The sequence below is a fragment of the Stegostoma tigrinum genome, chromosome 4 (assembly GCF_030684315.1).
Source record: "Stegostoma tigrinum isolate sSteTig4 chromosome 4, sSteTig4.hap1, whole genome shotgun sequence".
Classification (NCBI taxonomy): Eukaryota; Metazoa; Chordata; class Chondrichthyes; order Orectolobiformes; family Stegostomatidae; genus Stegostoma; species Stegostoma tigrinum.
The window spans coordinates 94,520,180-94,542,010 of record NC_081357.1 but is presented as its reverse complement, the minus strand read 5'-3'; the positions used below and the strand labels follow the sequence as shown (position 1 = coordinate 94,542,010).

Here is a 21,831-nt window from a genome sequence, read left to right as displayed (position 1 = left end):
AGGTCAAGCAGCATCGGAGAAGCAGGAAGGCTAACATTTTGGGCCTAGACCCTTCTTCAGAAACCTATTTCTGAAGAAGGGTCCAGGCCCAAAACATTAGCCTTCCTGCTCGGCCTGCTATGTTCATCTAACTCTACACCTTGTTATCTCAGATCCTCCAGCATCTGCGGCTGCTACTATCTCAGCCCTTGGGCTTGTCTGACAGGTTTGAGATTCTTACTCCCTGTGTCTTACAGGTTTGAGATTCTTACTCCCTGTGTGAATGAGATATTAGGAGGAGGAGCAAACTGACTATTGCATGGTGTTACAGCTAGTCATTCAAGATGAGGAAGAAAAGAGAAATGTACTTGTAATTGGGAATAGTATAGTCATGGGAAGAGACACTGTTCTCTGTGGCCAGGATCAAGAGTTCCGAAGGCTGTGTTGTTTGCCTAGTGCCTGGGTTTGGAATATCTCAAAGGCCAAAAAAACAACTTGGAGTTGGGGGCAAGATCCAGTTGTTGTGGTCTACGTAAGTACGGACAACATTGGCAGAAAGCGGGTTCAGGTTCTTTTGAGGGAATATGAGCAGCTAGAGGTTAAATTAGAAAGCAGAACCAAAAAAGGTAATAATCTCCAGATTGCTACCTGATCCAGCAGCAAATCAATACACAGTCAACAAGATGAAAGAGGTAAATATCTGTGGTTCAAAGGTTAGAATGGGACAAATGGGTTCAAATTCATGGAACATTGGCACTAGTACTGGGGAAGGAGCTGTTCTGATGGGATGAGGTTTACTTGAAGCATACAGAGCCCTGAAACTACAAACTTTGGCTGTGGATAGGGATTTAAAATAAGTACTGGGTGGGGGTGCGGAGCGGAAGGCAGGTGGTGGGAGTCCTTGCATGAAGTGATTGAAAAAGTTTAAAGCGGAGAGAGTTCAGCAGAGGTAAAATGTTTCACAACATGAACAGGACAGAGAATGTGGAAAAGGTCAAGAATCTAAACACAGACACAGTAGACAAAGGGACAATGGCCAACACAGGACTGAGGGTACTGTACTTAAAATGCTTGCCATATACAAAATAAGGTAAATGAGCTTGTCGTACAGATTGAAATTTGTGGGCACAATGTTAAGGGTATCATACAGACATGGTTGCAAGGGGATCAGGGCTGGGAACTAAATATCCAGGATTTACATCCTATTAAAAGAACAAGCAGATAGGCACAGGGATTGCCTTCATGGTAAGAAGTGAAATTAAATCAATAGCAAGAAGTGATATAGTGTCAAAAGGTGTATTGATTGCGTGGGTAAAGCTGAGGAACTGCAAAAAAAGAAATAAGTTCCTGCTGGGAGTCATGTAGCAGTCATCAGGATATTGGGGAGAAAATAAATCATAATATAGAATAGAAAGGCACGATTACAACAGTCATGAGGGAATTTCAATACGTAGTTGGACAGGGAAAATCAGGGTGATAGTGGATCTCAAAAAGGAATTTGTGGAATGTCTACAAGATGGTTTTGGGAGCAACTTGCAGTAGACCCCACTAGGGAACAGGCAATTCTGGATTTAATGATGTGTAATGCGGCAGACTTGATTAGGAAGCTTCAGGTGAAGGAAGCCATGTTGGACAAAGAGAATTCAATTGTCTGTAAAGCCAGCAGGAGTATACAAAGTGGATCGGTGAAATCAAGAAGGAAAGTATGAAGACAAAGGGTGACAAAGGAATATTGGCAAACAACATCAAGGTGAACCCAAAAGATGTCTTACCAATTTATTAGGAGCAAGAGGATAATTTGAGGTGGTATGGTGACTCAGTGGTTAGCATAAATGCCTCACAACACCAGGGACCCAGGTTTGATTCCACCTTCAGGCGACCATCTATGTGGAATTTGCAAGTTTTCTGTGTCTGCATGGGTTTCCTCCATTCCAGTTTCCTCCCACAGTCCAAAGATGTGCAGGTTAGGTGGATTGGCTATGATAAAAACGTCCACACAGTGTCCAGGGATGTGCATGCAAGTTGGACTAGCCATGGTAAATGCAGGGTTATGGGCTAGGGCGGGATGTACTTGGGGGGGGGGGGGGGGGTCCATGTAAACTCAATGGGTCAAATAGAACTCCTACACTAGGCAGGCCATGAACTGAGGAGAGTTGAGCACAGAAATAAGCTCAGGGATAGCAGACAAAGGGTGATGACTGACAGGTGATTTCTACCACAGAAAATATTTTTTCAGGGACCAGAAAAATGTTACAACACAAAGAGCCCATTCAGCCCATCATATCTGTGGACCCAGTGTGGTTCCACAGGGCTCATTAAGGGTCTGCGTGGTAGATGGATTAGGAAAGTTGGAGCACATGGGATTCAAGTAGAATTTGTCAACTGGATACAAACTTGGCTTTATAGTAGCAGACAGAGAGTGGTGGCGGATCATTGATTCCAGGCTGGCAGCCTTTGACCAGCAGTGCTCCACAGGGATCGGTGCAATGTCCACTGCTGTTTGCCATTTATATAAACAATTTGGATGAGAATTTAGGGGGAATCGTTAGTAAGTTAGCATGCTTGCCTTCGTTGCTCAGACCATGGAGTATAGGAGTTGGGACATCATGTTGAGGTTGTACACGATGTTCCGAGGCCACTTTTGGAGTACTGCCTACAGTTCTGGTCACCCTATAATAGAAGGGTATTATTAAATCAGAAGAGAGTTCTGGAGAGATTTATCAGGATATTGCCAGGACTAGAGGGTTTGAATTTTGAATTGTAAAAAGAGGGGCTGGGACTTCTTCCACTGGAACATAGGAGGTTGAGGGGTGACCTTAAGCAGTTAATAAAATCATGAGGGGCATAGATAAACTGAACAGCAAAGGTCTTTTCCCTAGGGTTAGGGAGTTCAAAATTAGGAAGCCTATTCTTAAGGTGAGAGGAGAATGATTTAAAAGGCATCTGAGGGGCAACTTCTTCCCGAGAGAGTGGTTCATACACAAAATAAACTGTCAGAGCAAGTGGCAGATGCAGGTACAGTTACAACATGTAAAAGACATTTGGACAGGTACATGAATAAGAAAGGTTTATAGGAATATGGGCCAAATGCAAGGAAGTGGGACCAGTTCAGTTTGGGAAACTTTGTCAGCATGGACGAGTTGGAGTAAGGGTCTCTTTCTGTGCTGTATAATTCTATTACTCTATAACCCCTAGTGGGCAGTGGCCATGATATGATGGGATTCACACTGCAGTATGAGGGGGAGAAGATTGAACTAGTTGCAACAGTATTACAATTGAGTAAAGATAATGACAAAGCAAAGGAGAAGCTGGCCAGTGTTGAGTTTAAGGGAGCTCTAACAGAGAAGACGGTGGAGTAGCAATGGCAGGAGTTTCTGGGTAATTCGAGAGGCACAGTAGAAATTCAACTCAAGAAACATACAAGGGGAGATTGAGACAACCGTGGCTGATAAGGAAAGTCAGGGACAGAATAAAAGCAAAAGAAAAATCATACAATGTGGTGAAGATGACAAGGAAGGCAGAGGATTGTAAGTTTTTAAATAAGAACCAAAAGGACAAATGGGTGGCACAGTGATCAGTAGTTGGCACTGTTGCCTTGCAGCACCAGGAATCTGGGTTCAATTCTAGCCTTGGGCAACTATCTCTGTGGAGTTTGCACATTCTCCGGGTGTCTGCCAGGTGATCTGGTTTCCTCTTAGAATCCAAAGATTTGCAGGTCAGGTGGATTGACCATGCTAAATTGCCTTGGGTGTCCAAGGGTGTGTAGGTTATGTCAGTTAGCCAAAGAAAATGCAATATTATGGGGTCAGGGTAGGGGGCTGGGGGTTGAGTCCAGGTGAGATGCTCTTCAGAGAGAGTTGGGGTGGACTTGCTAGGCCATTTGGCCTATTTCTACGCTGTAGGGATTCTATTCTTTAAAAAGCTATAAGGGTGGGAGAAGGTGAAATGAGAGTAAGCTAGCCAGCAATGTAAACAAAAACTTGCAAGTTTTTTTAAAAGGATGTTTAAAAATTAAGAGAAAGGCAAGAATGGATTTTGGATTACTGGAAAATGGCGCTGGAGAAGTAGTAAAGGGAACAAAGTAACGGCAAAGGAACTGAATAGGTATTTTGCATTATTTTTCACAATGCAAGATACCAACAGCATACCAGAACTTCAAGAGAGTCAGAGGTAAGTGCAGTGGCCATCACTAGGACCAGATAGACCACACCCCAGAGTTTTTAAGGAGACACTAGAGGAGAGGCAATAGTGATCTTTCAGGAATCACATTCTCAGAGGAGCGTCCCAGAGAACAGGAAAAATGGCAAATGTAATAGCCCTGTGTAAGGGAGGGAGGCAGAAAACAGGAAACTATAGGTTAGTTAGCCCGACCTTGGTCTCTGTAAGATTTTAGTCTCCATTATTAAGAATGAGGTTGAAGAGTACTTGGAAGTTTATAGCAAAATAGGACAGTCAGTATGGCTTCATCAGGACATACCTGACAAATGTTAGTATTCTTTGAGGTGGCAATGAGCAAGTTAGATAAAATAGAACCAGTGGATGTGATCCATTTAGATTTCCAGGCCCTCGACAAGGTGCTGCACAGCAAGCTGCTAAATAAGGGCTCTTGGTGTTAGGAGCAAGGTTCCAGCATTGACAGAAAATGGGATGGCTGACAGAAGGTAGACAGTGGCAACAAAAGGGTCTTTTTCAGGATGGTAGCTGGTGATTAGTGGAGTTCCACAATGCCAACATCCCATGAAAATAATGTTTTTTTTAAATTAAAAAAGATCCTGAGACATAATCAAAAAGAAAGTAAGGTTTTGAGAGAATTCAAGATTCACAACTTAAGTATACAGATTCCTTAGAGGGTTCTAGAGCTGGAGGTATTTGCAGAAATTGGAAAAAGCAAGAGGACAGAGGGATTTGATCATCTGATTTTAAAGTTGTCATCTAAGTGTTTTACAAATGACAGCCAGTCTGGATCAGCAAGCACAGGGATGAGGGGTGCACACTGACGCACTTCAGGGCAGCAGTTTTGAAAGAGCTCAAGTTTACAGATGATGCAAGGTGGGACAACAATTAGGAGTCTAGCTTGTATTTGGAGGTGAATAAAACGCATCCATGACAATTTCTCCCAGCAAATTGAGGCAAGATTGAAGATGGGGCTTCTTTCAAAACTTAAAATAAGCAGTCAAAATGAAGTAATTGAGGCCATAAACTTCTCTCATTCAAATAGGACATCAAGTTTACAAACAAACAGTTTGGTTCAATTGTATACAATGACGAAGGAAAAAGTTTGTGATAAAGACCAAAGGACAATGGCTTCACTTTTTCTAAAACTTAGTTGGAGAAAATTTCTGCTACTCACCATTTGACAACATATAACAAATTAGAGGTAGTGAGTGGTCAAGAGATTCGGAGGTGAAGTAGAGTTGGTTGACATCCAGAAACATCACATCAGTTTCACTGATTTGTCACTGAAAGGCTTCCTTTGATTAAAATTGATGAGAAGGCTGGATTACCCTAAAATCCCAAAAATCTAATAAAAAAACAAGCAGCCACACTTTACAGTACATGAAGAGAAACCCAAACAAAATAATCTTGCCATCTATGTTAACATTCCAGGCAAGTCCTACATTCACAAAAACCTCAACACACCAGCTACCTCTGAAGCAAACCAGCATGCTGCTTTTTCAGAGCAACCTCGGAACAGTCAAGGCTGCAGAAAACCAGAGCAAGAGAGGCAGTTCAAAGATGAGGAATAGGTTTGATCAAAGGACAGATCCTTAGGGTATGGGTAATCCAGACTTTAACTGGGCAAGAGGAGGAATCTTTCTAGTTGCATTTTGTGTCTCAAGATATTCAGAGATAACATTAGGTTCAACATCTAAACAAATTTTATTCAAAAAGTTTTAAAATGTCTTAGCAGCCACAGTTTCTGTTTGCTTTTAGGTTCTTGACTAACAGCCGGTTAACAATTAAATGCTTCCCTATGTTAACGCCAATTGTATTTAAGTGACAGTAATTGGATTTAGTATATCCTGAGGACATTAATTGCAAGTTTATTTTCCCCCAGTCATCTTAAATGTTCAGAACATCTCTACTTGAATGACTAACTGTTCAGTTTCTCTTGTTTTCCACCTAAAAATGTATTATCTTTGATTTTTTTTATCTATTATCTCACCCCCTTAACATTCCAAACATAACCAAGCAGGAATGGTTAGAATTTCTGACATATCCTGGGACAAACTTTAGACAATACTCAAACATTCTATAGAAATAGCAGAAAGGTACTTGAAAGATTCAGCTTCCCCACACCAACTAAAATTTTAAAGAGCTAAATTTCAGATTTCAACTCTTTCCCAGAAATGGCAATTTAAATCTATAAACATTGAAATTTGCAAGGGACACAAATATCACAAATGAAAAACACCATAATGCACAATCCCTATAAGAACCTACACACTACACAGACCAATCAGGAATGCAATCATACAGAACTTACAGGAACACAACCTCACAGGAAATGCATTTTCTTTTGCTTACAATTCGCTTACGGGTCCTTATACTCAGAACAATTTCCAACACTTTAAAATAAAATCAAAGCCACAAGCTTCACAATCCATTGTTTTCTCTGGTACATAGAATAATCAAGTCAGACTTATTTGGTTTTAATGCAATGACGTTCTAGGTCTCAAATTCTGATTCTGGCCATTAGATAACCTGACAGTTTATCAGTAGAGATTGAAGACGACAGTGGAGATTTTAAACAAACATGAAATTGAGTTTCTGCATTTAGAAACTAGCTACACGAGTAACTCCCAAACACACACAGTTCGTCTGGCCTTGGTTTTATGGATAGGCACATTTTGGAGAATACTGGTGATTTCTATCCTTAAGTTCTTGGTTTGAAGTGTTCAATTCATGGAACATTTTAGTTTTAGTCATACAGAACTGTCATCTTGAACTTGTATACAAAGAACGCTGTCAATAAAGGGTGCTAATGTCAAAAAAAAAAGTGAGGACTGTGAAAGAATTAGTGCGGAAGTGAAGCTACATTTTGTACAGAAATATAGGGACTAGGAAAATGAACCAAACAGAAAAACCCTAATGGCGCAGACAAACATGAACCTAGATTTTTAAAATTAATTCCTTGAAAGTGCAGATGGATAAAACTTTTAAAATGTCAAGAGTATGGGGTTTCAGATAAAGTTTGCAGATAGTAAATGTTGCATTGACAAAACTACACAAAAAAATGGTTAAACCACTATATGCCATTTTGTGCATCCTATTATAGAATAATGGAATTCAGTTCAAACCAAGCATTCACCATCAAGGTCTCTCCGATTAGCACTGTATAATTGATACATGTTGTCATTTGACCTATTATAGAAATAGCTATAGGCAATGTTACTGCACAGGAAAAGTTACCAGCATGCTCTGAATTAGGTGCAAAGATCTTGAACCTTACGACATGTGTAGGAGCTGGCAACTGTAGTAGTAATGGTAGTGGGTGAGTGTGCAGGAGTTACCGATTGCTAAAGTCCACAACACATCCATCAACAAAATGGCCAAACAGGTTCAAAGAATACACAAATGCTGACCACTGAAGTAAACACTGGAGTCAAGTGCAAATGATCTGTTAGCTTTATTATCTTTCAGGGAAAACATGCATTTTTCAAAATTGTTGTGCATTTAGACACAACACTAGTAAATAAAAAGGCTTTTAAAAGTAAGATTCACACCAAAACTTTAAAAAATTGCATTTAAAAGATCTCTAAATAAGAGCCTTCAAGTCAGGCATCAAAAAGTATTTTATGTCTTTACTACCAGATGTAGTGATGCAAGGTTCATCCTTTCCTGAACCATTTCAAACTGGAGCACCATACATTGCATGCAGATCAGCGTCCTGCATGTGACCCATAAGTGCAGCAAGGGAAGCTAACGTTGTAGCAGCTGAATATAAAAAGGTGCAAAAAGAAAAAAAAGTTTAATATTAAAAGCCTTATATTAAATGTTCTAGCTGCTTTCTTTGGATACTTTTTCCGTATAGTAAATTGGAAGACTTGTTGATTTTGCAGTCTTTTGAATATACTATAAAATAAATTATATTTGTTAGTTAAAACTATTAATCAACTAGTTGGTTAGGCAGTTGGCTAGACAGTATTTAAATATATTCTAGTGGGCAAGTTCTGTGATCAAATGAGGTTAAAATATCCTTGTTATTTCCACTAGAGTGACACATGAATACTCAGTCTGAACATCTGATACATGACAATCCCAGAGTTAAGAGTGCCATAGGTACAGAACCAGTAAAAAGGACAATGTAAAAGATCTTAAACTGTATTTCAATCCTTTCATAAAAAAGGTGACCAAAACATTTAAATACAAATGTTCAGTTAGAATCCTGCACTGAAAACTTTTATAAATAAGAAGTAATGTTAAAAAGTAGTTGTATTGACAGTTCAATATCACGAACCTCACATACAAAAAATCAGTTACAAAAGAGATTAACAAACTATTGAAGAATTAAAACAAATGCAAATACATTCTGATTAGAGTTCTTTACAGTTAAGAAATTGCACTTTTAGTTTGAAGATGCAAGCTGCACATTTATAGTCCGTGTACAATAAAACCAATGTAATTCACAGGTTATAAAAGCCAGTCTCCCCAGTGACACTCATACTTCTGCTGGGCTTTAATTGTGGTTCATTTTACTTATTTTTTTTAAAAAAAGAAATCTGCTAAACCTCAGCAATAGAAGTTTATAAAAAAAATAAATAAATTCCATAATGAATGCTATGTATAGGGAGATTATTCCTACCAACAATTCAAGTACAGTGCTACATTTAAATAGTGAGATTTATTTCTCTCCCATAACATGACTCAAAATTGATGCTATTCTACAGAAATACTGTTGTTACATTAATAAATGCAAATCAAATTCCTATATTCATTTCAATTACTACAGGGTCAATTAAATTACATTTAAATTATTTGCTGGGAGCACAGTTATATTTTAAATAGATTTTTGTTACAATAAGTGGTAAAGATAAAAAGGAAAGGTTGCCAGTCCTACTTGACCATAGGATTGCTCTCTCATTAAAGAGAGAGAAATGGAGGTGGATTGACCAGAGAGTCACCACTTCAAGCAAGCGGAGAGGTTGAGAGGAAGAGTTCTTCATGACAACTTCAGCTGTTATGGAAATTGAACCCATGCTGCTGGCATCACCCTGTGCTACAAACAAGCTGTCCAGCCAATTAAGCTTCTAAAATTGCATTCCAAAAACTTTATTCATCAGTTCCCAAGAACATGTCTAAAGGAAGTGCATACCTCCCAGACCATCATCTAGTCTGCACACCATTTTCATTAGATCATGTATTGGAAAATCACCTTTTTGGAATTAATGCAAAGTATGACAGGCCAGAGTTATCAGTCATTAATATGCAAATTCTTAAGTTACTAACAGTCAAAGATACTTTTGCTTTAAGTCATTTGTCTAGCTAAATTCACAACATATTTGTAACTTAACTATTTTTCACAGCTGGATAGCTCTCTGAACAGGGAGCACACGACTAGCTGGCATGCAGACTTGTATCAAACTCTTACCGATAGCATATTATACTCAGCACAAAGCATTTACACTTGGCAGGGATTGGCCTTTCACCCTGGTGTATATTAGAAGGATCAGTTCTATCCTCCATCGCAATTTTATTCAACCCACAGTTGAAGATGGAATTGGAAATTGGTTTTTAAGAAGTTGTTTACATTCAGGCTACTGAAGCCAGATTTTAAGTCCTCAGCCCTTAGTGTAGTAGTCAGAGGTTTACAATAATGACACCTAAAGATTTCTCATTTGTTCACCAACCTGAAAAGCAAACCTGCCAATGACACCGATTTCAATATGGTGCAACCAATAAGTTTCAGCATCTAGAAGGGTTAAGCATAATTTAGTCCGACAAAGTTTAAATAGTTGCTGTGAAGTCTGCAGAAAAAAATGACACTGGTTCAAAACACTTTACCTCTTTTCAAACCAAAAGAACCAAGCTTATTAAAAGGTTTCTTCAAACATATGGCATTTAAAACTATAAATGACAACTTAGGTAAATTAGCTTAACTAAGTCTGGTAACTAAAGCTTAGTCACTTTTCAACCACCCACCACCTTTTGCCCCAAACAATGTCAATGCTCACATGAATAAATTTCAAAATCTACAACAGCACAATGCCAAAAACAGTGAGAAGGTCAAAATTGTATGACATCTGCTATATGGTGATATGAAAGGAATCCTGCATCCACTGGTCTTGTGACTTGAGTGCCTTATGCACTGCAAGATGTGTCTCTAAGTTGTCAGCCTTCCCATTTTCCACAATACTTTGTTCCTGAAAATACTCCTCTTCTTCATCAAAATAGCCATTTTCCAGTCCATATGAACAGTCTGAATTAGCTGCAGCTGACAAGTCTTGGCACGTTCCTTTATACTCCTGGATGGATTCATAGAGAGACCATAGCTGACACAGCAATGACATATCCAACTGACGCAGACCAACCTATATTTTTGAAAGGGAATAAAAGGCAGCATCTTTATGTTAGTAAAACGACAACGTGCACTTGTATTCATTGGTGTATCACATCCACTCAAATTTCATACCGGCTAAAGGACATCAAATTAATAGTAAATGCATGATGTGTGATTTGTGCAGAGTTTTAAATGAATGGAACTTAAAAATTTGAAAAGTGCATTCTTCAACATAAAATTATACACTGACATATTTAGGGCGAATCCAAATTGTTGGTCAACAGCATTACCAATCTAAAGAGGATCACTCTTCCAAAAAATTTAAAAATTCAACAACCCTTCAACATACTCCTGATATATTATTATGCCTGGCTTCACCTATCTCCGATCATCTTTTGCTGAAATCCTCATCCACACATTTGTTACCTACCCTCCCAACATCTAACACCCAAAACCCAATTGTCTGTGCTTAACCCTTAGTAAGTTCAGTTCACATATTACTTTTGTGCTCAAAGTATATTCGCTCCCAAACGATGACTCGACTTTAGAATTCACATTGTTTTTATTTCCTCCCCAAGGCCTTGCACCAGTCCTGTCACAGTAATGTTTTCCAGTCTCAACTTTCCAAGGTACATGTGCTCCTCTGATTCTGGCCTGTTATACATTTCCAATTAGAACTGCTACACCACTGGTGACTGTTTCTTCGATTGTCAAGGCTCGAGGTTCTGAAAACATACTTTATACATCCACCTCACTTTCCTCCAATAAAAGATTTATTAATAATCTCCCTCTGACTAAGCTTTTAGTCAACGGATCTGGTCATCAGGGTGTAAACCTTACAATTTAGTTGCTAAAGTAAATTTTAAATGGTAAAACGAGGTATAGCAATACAAAATATTATGAGCAATGTAGAAAATCTGGTGAGGAGGCGAAGAACTGAGAAGGGCTAAAAGGGACCACTCTCTCACAATAAAGCTATTGTACGTTAGCCATTGCACATTTAAAAATTCTGATGTGACCTGATTTGCTCAACTTTTCTGGTCAGTTAAATTTGGGGCAGATACAGCTACAAACTTGTACAGTATATAAAAAGAAACAGTAATTGTTTATACATTGTATTGAAACTAAGTAAAAAGAGGTTAAGGATATTTTAAGACTACACAAAAATGAAATTATGGAGCATAATATTAAATAGCTAGCAATATATTTTGCAAACAATGGTACAACTTATAACATGGATTTACTGGTGAAGTACATAAAACAACTGATGTACGAAATTGTGGCAAGTGTTGGTACTAAAATGAAGTCTGTAGAACTCAAGATTGCATTGTGGACTCTGCCAACATGCACTTCCTGCAGTGGAGACAGAGGTTCTGACTGTAACTTCACAATCTTCCAAAAAGTACAAACTGTAAGATTGCAGCCAATAAGGGAGAAGTTTACAAAAACTTTACATAGTTACCAACTGGCACTGGTGACTCCAATAAGGCAGCAATTTTTGCAAAGTGGGCTTCCTGGGGATTTAATGAGTAGCCAGTGATCTGATTTAGATATTCAGGTCTTTTACATACCTCCAGTTGCTTTCCAATTGTCCCTAAAAGGTGGTTTAGAAAACTTTAAAACAAGCCCATGATTAAAACTGAGCTGTTTCATTTCACAGCAATCAGCCATACAAAATAAACAAGAGGCAGTGATTCACAGGCAGAACTAACAATTATGAAGCTAACCACTGGTTTTGATTTGTATTTTGTAATTAAGAAACTGCAACATTCTCAAGAACAAGTATGTCATTACAATCCATACCCATTAATGAACCATTCCAATAAGTGGCATAGTTATCATCGGCATAACATCAGTCAAGGGAAAATTTTAATCAGGTTAGGTCAAAGACCAGCTATCCGATCCTTCCCTTCCTTTCTCCACTTTCAACAAGAGGGAGATGATCAAGGGAATGAATTGAAAAGGGCTCATTAATGTCAATGAATAGATCTTTAGGAGAAAAAAGTGAAAGTAGTGAGAACTAGGATCAAACTTAGAACGCATCTGCAGGTGCAAATATCTTAGCACTGATCAATGGAAATAGGCATTTTGACACTTTCCCCAAAGTGTCAACATTAGTTTCCTTTTATGATAGATTTCAATCACTAAACAAAATGAAAATCTTAAATCTAGCCCTAATGATTACATTTTTAAGAAAGTAAAAACTAGCATATACTTTAAGTAGCTCCCTACCCCCAACAGACAGCAGGCTTGTGGTACCAGTTGTTAGCTTGCATGAATGAATGCTGATTCACTGTAATCCTTTGAGACACACCAGGATTGGGGATCCTGTTACGCATGAGGCACTGAAAAAGGATCTGTGATAATGGGAACTGCAGATGCTGGAGAATCCAAGATAACAAAGTGCAGAGCTGGATGAACACAGCAGGCCAAGCAGCATCTTAGGAGCACAAAAGCTGATGTTTCAGGCCTAGATCTTCTGAAGAAGGGTCTAGGTCCGAAACGTCAGCTTTTGTGCTCCTAAGATGCTGCTTGGCCTGCTGTGTTCATCCAGCTCCACACTTTGTTATCTCGGATTCTCCAGCATCTGCAGTTCCCATTATCACTCATAAATACCTGGGACAACCTGCTGAACCTTCTTTGGACTGCCTCCCATGTGGTATTTCCCCCTTTGGGTAGGGACCAAATCTGGTCAGTGTTGCAGGTGTGGCCTGACTTGTGCCTTATGTGGCTTTAGCAAGAGCTCTCTATTTGTGTGACTAAACAAAGAACTGCTGATGCTGCGTATATGAAACAAAAGCAAAGCAGCAGGTCTTGCAGCATCTGTGGAGAGAAAGCAGAGTTGATATTTCAAATCCAGTGACCCTTCAAAATACAGAATACTTCTGTATTTTTATACTCCATTCCCTTTGGAATAAAGGCAACATTATTTGCCTTTGTGACTACCCGTTGAACTTGAATGCTAGGTTTGTTTTTGTTTCACACATTAGGATCTCTAAATGCCCTTGTGCTGCTGCTTTCTGTAGTATTTCCCTATTCCGGTAAAGGTCGACTCTTATCCTTCCTGCCAAAGTGATTAATGTAAATGAGCGATCTTGCTTTGTTACCATTTGAAACAGCAATTAAACAATAAAGTTTTAGTTGAGTGTGTGCACTTAGGTGGGGAAACATACAATGTCAAGGGCACACAGCAGACAGGTTAAATGGACCTGTATATTTTGTGTTTGTGATTCTTTAGCTGTTGGTTCCACTCATCAATTGTGTTTCCTGGAAGTGACAAATTACTAAGTCAGCAATTTAGCGGTAAAGAAAACTTGAGGTACTGAAACTTGTTCTAGATATTGTTCTCAGGAGCACAAAAGCTGATGTTTCGGGCCTAGATCCTTCATCAGAGAGGGGAATGGGGAGAGTGAACTGGAATAAATAGCGAGAGAGGTGGAGGCAGACCGAAGATGGAGAGAAAACAAGATAGGTAGAGAGGAGAGTATAGGTGGGGAGATAGGGAGGGGATAGGTCAGTCCAGGGAAGATGGACAGGTCAAGGAGGTGGGATGAGGTTAGTAGGTAGGAAATGGAGGTGCGGCTTGAGGTGGGAGGAGGGGATGGGTGAGAGGAAGAACAGGTTAGAGAAGCAGAGACAGGCTGGGCTGGTTTTGGGATGCAGAGAGGGGAGGGGAAGAACTGGGCTGGTTTTGGGATGCTTAGGGGTAGGGGAGATTTTGAAGCTTGTGAAGTCCACGTTGACACCATTGGGCTGCAGGGTTCCCAAGCGGAATATGAACCTTCAGGTGGCATCATTGTGGCACTGCAGGAGGCCCATGATGGACATGTCGTCTGAGGAATGGGAGGGGGAGTTGAAATGGTTCGCGACTGGGAGGTGCAGTTGTTTGTTGCGAACTGAGCAGAGGTGTTCTGTAAAGCGGTCCCCAAGCCTCCGCTTGGTTTCCCCAATGTAGAGGTAGCCACACCGGATGCAATGGATAGAATATACCACATTGGCAGATGTGCAGGTGAACATCTGTTTGATATGGAAGGTCATCCTGGGATGGGGGTGAGGGACGAGGTGTGGGGGCAAGTGTAGCATTTCCTGCTGTTGCAGGGGAGGTGCCAGGTTTGGTGGGGTTGGAGGGGAGTGTGGAGCGGACAAGGGAGTCACGGAGAAAGTGGTCTCTCCAGAAGGCAGAGAAGGGTGGGGATGGAAAAATGTCTTGGGTGGTGGAGTCGGATTGTAGATGGCAGAAGTGTCAGAGGATGATACGTCCCAGGTATGTAGGGATTTTCTTGTGGAGGAGAGGTTGAACAGCTGGGTCTTGTACTCACTGGACTTTATGAAAATGAGGTGACCTTATTCAAACATCGAAGATTCTTGGGGCACTTAACAGGGTAAATGCAAAAAGGTCGTCTCCCACCCTCCTCCCCCAGTGGGACAGCAAAAGTCGTTTGTTTGAAACAGAGACGAGATGGAATTTTTGTAGTTTAGTGAATCTGTTTTTTTTCCCTAACCGCACAGGGCTTCCCAGGCAATATTCAAGGCTGAGATTTTAATCTGGGAGGGCATCAAAGGTTATAAGGAAAAAGCAGGAAAGCGGAGAGGAGGATAATCAAATCAGCGTTGACCGGCTCTCCAGTTCCCCTCCCCCCGGCATTGACCGCTGTGCCGTTCCCCCCATCTCTCACCATCTCTTTCCGAAGCAGGGCCAGTGCAGCATCCAGGTTGGCGGGTTTGCTGGGCCGGTTGGCGTGGCGGCTGCTGGCGGTGCGAGCACGGCTCAGGTCCTCCTGGATGCGGCACCGCTTGGCATAAACCCGCTCCATCTCTCGCCACGAGCCACCGCTAGAATTCAGCAAGCCACTCAGGCTCTTGGGCAGGGGCGGTAGACCCTGCAAGCACGTCGTGTTGGGCACCGAGCCGCCATTCACCAGCTTCCCGGCCATTGTCAGCAGCTCCAGATTGGACTAGGGTGGGGGATGGAGGTTGAAGGGCCGAGGGGTGAATATGCAAGAAGCGAACTCGCTCTGTCTAGGGACAGGGAGGAACAACTATACTGCGCACGCGCACCATCTCAAGCGACGGCCGTTAAACCGCCGCCTTCAAATGCGCACTTAGTGCCACCTCCCGCCACCCAAGTCAGCTCCGGGCCGCTACGTCACACCAGAAACCCAGCTTCCTCTTTTTCTTAATTGGATGTTTGCCCCCGAACTTCCAGGGCGTTTGGTTCAGATGGCTGCTAATCGAGGATGTAATATCCAAGATAATGTAATGTGAGGCTGGATGAACACAGCAGGCTCAGGAGCACAAAAGCTGACGTTTCAGGCCTAGACCCTACATCAGCGAGGGGGATGGGGTGAGGGAACTGGAATAAATAGGGAGAGAGGGGGAGGCGGACCGAAGATGGAGAGTAAAGAAGATAGGTGGAGAGGAGAGTATAGGTGGGGAGGTAGGGAGGGGATAGGTCAGTCCAGGGAAGACGGACAGGTCAAGGAGGTGGGATGAGGTTAGTAAGTAGGAGATGGAGGTGCGGTTTGGGGTGGGAGGAAGGGATGGGTGAGAGGAAGAACAGGTTAGGGACGCAGAGACAGGTTGGACTGGTTTTGGGATGCAGTGGGTGGGGGGGAAGAGCTGGGCTGGTTTTGGGATGCGCTGGGGGGAAGGGGAGATTTTGAAGCTTGTGAAGTACACATTGATACCATTGGGCTGCAGGGTTCCCAAGCTGAATATGAGTTGCTGTTCCTGCAACCTTTGGGTGGCATCATTGTTGCACTGCAGGAGGCCCATGATGGACATGTCGTCTAAAGAATGGGAGGGGGAGTGGAAATGGTTTGCGGCTGGGAGATGCAGTTGTTTATTGCGAACCAAGCGGAGGTGTTCTGCAAAGCGGTCCCCAAGCCTCTGCTTGGTTTCCCCAATGTAGAGGAAGCCACACCGGGTACAATGGATACAGTATACCACATTGGCAGATGTGCAGGTGAACCTCTGCTTAATGTGGAAAGTCATCTTGGGGCCTGGAATAGGGGTGAGGGAGGAGGTGTGGGCGCAAGTGTAGCATTTCCTGCGGTTGCAGGGGAAGTACTGGGTGTGGTGGGGTTGGAGGGCAGTGTGGAGCGAACAAGGGAGTCACGGAGACAGTGGTCTCTCCGGAAAGCAGACAAGGTTGGGGATGGAAAAATGTCTTGGGTGGTGGGGTCGGATTGTAGATGGCGCAAGTGTCGGAGGATGATGCGTTGTATCTGGAGGTTGGTGGGGTGGTGTGTGAGAACGAGGGGGATCCTCTTGGGGCGGGATGTGAGGGATGTGTTGCGGGAAATGTGGGAGACGCAGTCAAGGGCGTTCTCGACCACTGTGGGGGGAAAGTTGCGGTCCTTGAAGAACTTAGACATCTGGGATGTGCGGGAGTGGAATGCCTCATCGTGGGAGCAGATGCGGCGGATGCGGGGGAATTGGGAATAGGGGATGGAACTTTTGCAGGAGGGTGGGTGGGAGGAGGTGTATTCTAGGTAGCTGTGGGAGTCGGTGGGCTTGAAATGGACATCAGTTACAAGCTGGTTGCCTGAGATGGAGACTGAGAGGTCCAGGAAGGTGAGGGATGTGCTGGAGTTGGCCCAGGTGAACTGAAGGTTGGGGTGGAAGGTGTTGGTGAAGTGGATGAACTGTTCGAGCTCCTCTGGGGAGCAAGAGGCGGCGCCGATACAGTCATCAATGTAACGGAGGAAGAGGTGGGGTTTGGGGCCTGTGTAGGTGCGGAAGAGGGACTGTTCCACGTAACCTACAAAGAGGCAGGCATAGCTGGGGCCCATGCGGGTGCCCATGGCCACCCCCTTAGTCTGTAGGAAGTGGGAGGAATCGAAAGAGAAGTTTTTGAGGGTGAGGACTTGTTCGGCTAGGCAGATGAGGGTGTCGGTGGAGGGGTCTAGGCCCAAAACGTCAGCTTTTGTGCTCCTGTGATGCTGCTGGGCCTGCTGTGTTCATCCAGCCTCACATTTCATTATCTTGGATTCTCCAGCATCTGCAGTTCCCATTATCATCGAGGATGTAATATCATTCGGTGCAGGGGTAAATGGAGTAGACATGTTCTCTGCCGGAGAGACTACAACAGGTCTGGCAGCATCTGTGGAGAGGGAGAATATAAAATAGAGTTAACCGTTTCAAGTCCAGTACGAGAAAACACAGTGTTGAGCTGATGGAACATAGCAGGCCAGGCAATCAGAGGAGCAGGAAAGTTGACGTTTCGGGTCGGCACCCTTCTTCAGAAAGCCCAGCTCCTCCGATGCTGCCTGGCCTGCTGTGTTCCTCCAGCTCCACACTGTGTTACCACTGCCTCCAGCATCAGCCGTTCTTACTATCTTTGAGGCAGTGATGGCAGGTTTTCCTGTAACCACAGGAGGTGCTACACCTGCCCCTACACCTCCCCACTCACCTCCATCCAAGGAACCAAAAGAAACCTTCCATATCAAACAGATGTTCAGCTGCACATCTACTAATGTGGTCTACTGCATCCACTGCTCTCAATGTGTCCTCCTTTATGTTGGTGAGTCCAAGCGAAGCTGGGAGATCACTTTGTTGAGCACCTGCACTCTGTTCGCAACAAACAACAACGCCTTCCAGTAGCAAACCACTTCAACTCCCCCTCCCACTCCCTGGGCAACATGTCCATCCTGGGCCTCCTCCAGTGTTGCAATGACGCCAACCGGAAACTGGAGGAACAGTACCTCGTATTCCTCTTTGGGAGCCTACAGGCCAATGGTCTAAATGTGGACTTTACCAGCTTCAAAATCTCCTCATCCCATGACCCTCCCATTCATCTCCCTCTCATTCCTGCCTCCTTGCCCTGACACAACCCGTCTGTCTTCTCTCCCACCTCACTGACCAATCCCCACCCCTCCTCTATTTATTTCAGAGCTCCCTTCCCCCTCCCCCATTTCTGAAGAAGGGTCCCGACCCAAAAAGTCAGGTTTCTTGCTCCTCTCATGCTGCCTGGCCTGCTATGTTCCTCTACTCCAGACTGTGATCTCCAGCATCGGCTGTTCTTATTATCTCTGAGTAAGTCCAGTATGACTCCTCTTCAAAACAAACCCCACAATGACCTTCTATTGCTATCTCTAGGGAAAATAAATTCCCTCCTCCTTTGGAAAGCCTTCTGGAGAACCTTCGGGAGGTGTAGCTGAAGTGTCCCAGAGATAGCAAGAACTGCAGATGCTGCGGTCAGAGACAGCATAATATGGAGCTGGAGGAACACAGCAGTTCCCCACCTCTTTCTGGCTGCTCTCTTATACCTCCAAGGATGATGGAGTTGATTTTCGGAAGTTAGCCAATACCTAAGAGTATCAGAGAATGAAGTGCTGTCCTGGTGTCTTTTAAAATATGACACCCAGAATGTCCCAGCAGGTGGCGGAACTACTCAACCTGCCTAGCCATAAAGTTTGATATTTTACAGGTGTAAGCAAGTGCTACGATCTGGAAAGAATGTAATCACAAAATAAAACGTGAGCCACCCCCAAGCATAAATACCTCCCTAAGTACTGCTGTAGGATATAGGTATGATTCTAAATGAATACTTTGTGTTGTCATTCACTAGTGAGATGACATATATAGAAATCAGGGAAAAAGATTGTGAAATAATTAAAGAAAGTAACGTAGAAAGGAGGTCATGAGTAATCTGATACACTTAAAAGTCGTAACATAGAGGTGTTGGTGTTGGACTGGGGTGCAAAAGGTCAGAAGTCATCTGATGAATCCCAGGCTGTTGCATGAGGCGAGGGTGAAAATAGGTGTACTGGCAATAATTTTCAATTCCTTAGGAGAGGTGCCAGAGGACTGAAGGACAGCCAATGTGGTACAGTTATTCAAGAAATGATAGGACAGTTATTCTCACCTCAGTAGCAAGAAAACTATTAGAAGCAATTCTGATGGACAGACTTAATCTGCATTTAGAGAGGCAAGGAAAAATCAAGGACAGTCAGCATGGTTTGGTTAAGGGGAGGTCATGCCTGACCAACTTGAATCATTTTTTTGAAGAAGTGATCAGGTGTATAGATGAGGGCAGTGCACTTCATGTGGTCTACTGAACTGCAGCAAGGCTTTTGATTAGGATTCACCTTCATTACCATTCTGCTATATAAGAACCTATGGGATCTTAGGAATTTTGGCAAATTGGATCCAGGAGTGGCTGAGCGGCAAAAAGCAGAGAGTGATGGTCAAGAGGTGTTTTTGTGACTGGAAGCCAGTGACCAGCAAGGTTTCGCAGGGATCAGTGTTGGGGCCCTTGCTGTTTGTGGTGTACATAAATGATTTAGACTTGAATACAGAAAGATTGCTCTGTAAGTTTGTGAATGATATGAAAATTGGTGGAATGGCAACTAGTGAAAAGTATGGCATTAGATTACATGGGCTGGCCACATGGACTGATCATGTGACAAATGAAATTCAATCCAGATAAATGTGACGTTGTAATCATCGAGTCATAGAGATATACAGCACAAAACAGACCCTTCAGTCCAACATGTCTATGCTGACCAGATATCCTAAATAAATCCAGTCCCATTTGCCAGCATTTGGCCCATGTCCCTCTAGCCCATTTCTATTCACATACCAATCTAGATGCCTTTTCAATGTTGTATTTGTACCAGACTCTAGCACTTTCTCTGGCAGGGCATTCCATAGAAACAACACTGCATGAAAAAGTTGCCCTTTCGGTCCCCTTTACATTTTTCCCCTCTCATCTTAAACCTATGCCCTCTAGTTTTGGACTACCCCACCTGTGGGAAAAGACCTTGTCTATTTATCCTATCTGTACCCTCATGATTTTATAAACCTCTATAAGGTCAACCCTCAGCTTCTGATGCTCCAGGGAAAACAGCCCCTGCCTATTCAGCCTCTCCCTATAGTTCAAACCTCCAACCCTAGCAATGTCCTTGTAAACCTTCTCTGAACCCTTTCCAGTTTCATAACATCCTTCCTATAGCAGGGAGACCAGAACTGCACATAGTATTTCAAAAGTGGCCTAACCAAGTCCTGTACAGCTACCACATGACCTCCCAACTCCATTACTCAATGCACTGAACAACAAAGGCAAGCATGCCAAATACCTTTTTCACTATCCTATCCACTTGCGACTCCACTTACAGGTAACTATGAACCTGTGCTCCAAGGTTATTCAGCAACAGTCCCCAGGACCTTACCATTAAGTGTATAAGCCCTGCCCTGATTTGCCTTTCCAAAATGCAACACCTCACATTTACCTAAATTAAACTCCATCTGCCACTCTTTGGCCCATTGACCTATTTGATCAAGATCCTGTTGTACTCTGAGGTAACCTTCTTCGTTTTGGTATCATAAGCAAACTTACTAACCATACCTCCTATGTTCACATCCAAATCGTTTACTTGAAATGACAAAAAGCAATGGACCAAAGACCGATTCACATGGCACAGCACTGGTCACAGGCCTCCAGTCTAAAAAGCAACCCTCCACCACCACCCTCTATCTCCTACCTCCTACAGTTCTGTATCTAAATGACTAGTTATTCCTGTATTCCATGTGGTCTAATCTTGCTAACCAGTCTACCATGAGGAATCTTGTCAAATGTTTTAATGAAGTCCATATATATCATGTCCACCATTCTGCTCTCATCAATCCCCTTCATTACTTCTTCAAAAAACTCAATTAAGTTTGTGAGACATGATCTCCCATGCACAAAGCCATGTGGTCTATCCATAATTAGTTCTTGCCTTTCCAAACACATATATATCCTGTCCCTTAGGATTCCCTCCAACAACTTGCCACCACTGATGTCAGGCTCACAGGTCTATAGATCCCTGGCTTTTCCTTACCACCTTTATTAAATAGTGACACTACATTAGCCAACCCCCAGTATTCCTGCACCTCACCTGTGGCAATGGATGATACATATATCTCAGCAAGGGGACTAGCAATCACTTCCCTTGCTTCCTATAGAGTTTTAAGGTACACCTGATAAGGATTTATGCACCTTAATTTGTTTTAAGCCCTGTAGCACCTCCTCCTCTGTAATATGAAACATTTTCAAGATGTTGCTATTTATTTCCCATGTTCTATTTCCACCATATTCTTTTCCACAGTAAACACTGATGCAAAATACTTGTTTGGTATCTCATCCACCTCCTCCAGTTCTACACAGGCAGCCTTGCTATTCTTCTAGGGGCCCTATTTTCTCCTTAGTTACTCTTTAGTCCTAAACGTTTTTGTATAATCCCTTTGGATTGTCCTTAACCCTATTTGCCAGAGCTATCTCATGTCCCCATTTTGCCCTCCTGACTTCCCTCTTAAGTATACTCCTACTGCCTTTATACTCTTCTACGGATTCACTCAATCTCTGC

At 42.6% G+C, this 21,831-nt stretch overlaps 1 protein-coding gene across 1 annotated transcript; it reads right to left on the bottom strand.

Annotated features, from left to right (window-relative positions):
- Nucleotides 1-7,585: 7,585 nt before the first annotated feature.
- Nucleotides 7,586-15,606, bottom strand: fam89a (family with sequence similarity 89 member A). The gene is made up of 2 exons (XM_048531950.2): nucleotides 15,157-15,606; nucleotides 7,586-10,511 (listed from the first exon to the last, which is right to left on the bottom strand). Exons 1-2 carry the CDS (start codon nucleotides 15,412-15,414, stop codon nucleotides 10,227-10,229), a joined length of 543 nt encoding a protein of 180 aa, XP_048387907.1. The 5' UTR covers nucleotides 15,415-15,606; the 3' UTR covers nucleotides 7,586-10,226.
- Between the last annotated feature and the right edge of the window lie 6,225 nt (nucleotides 15,607-21,831).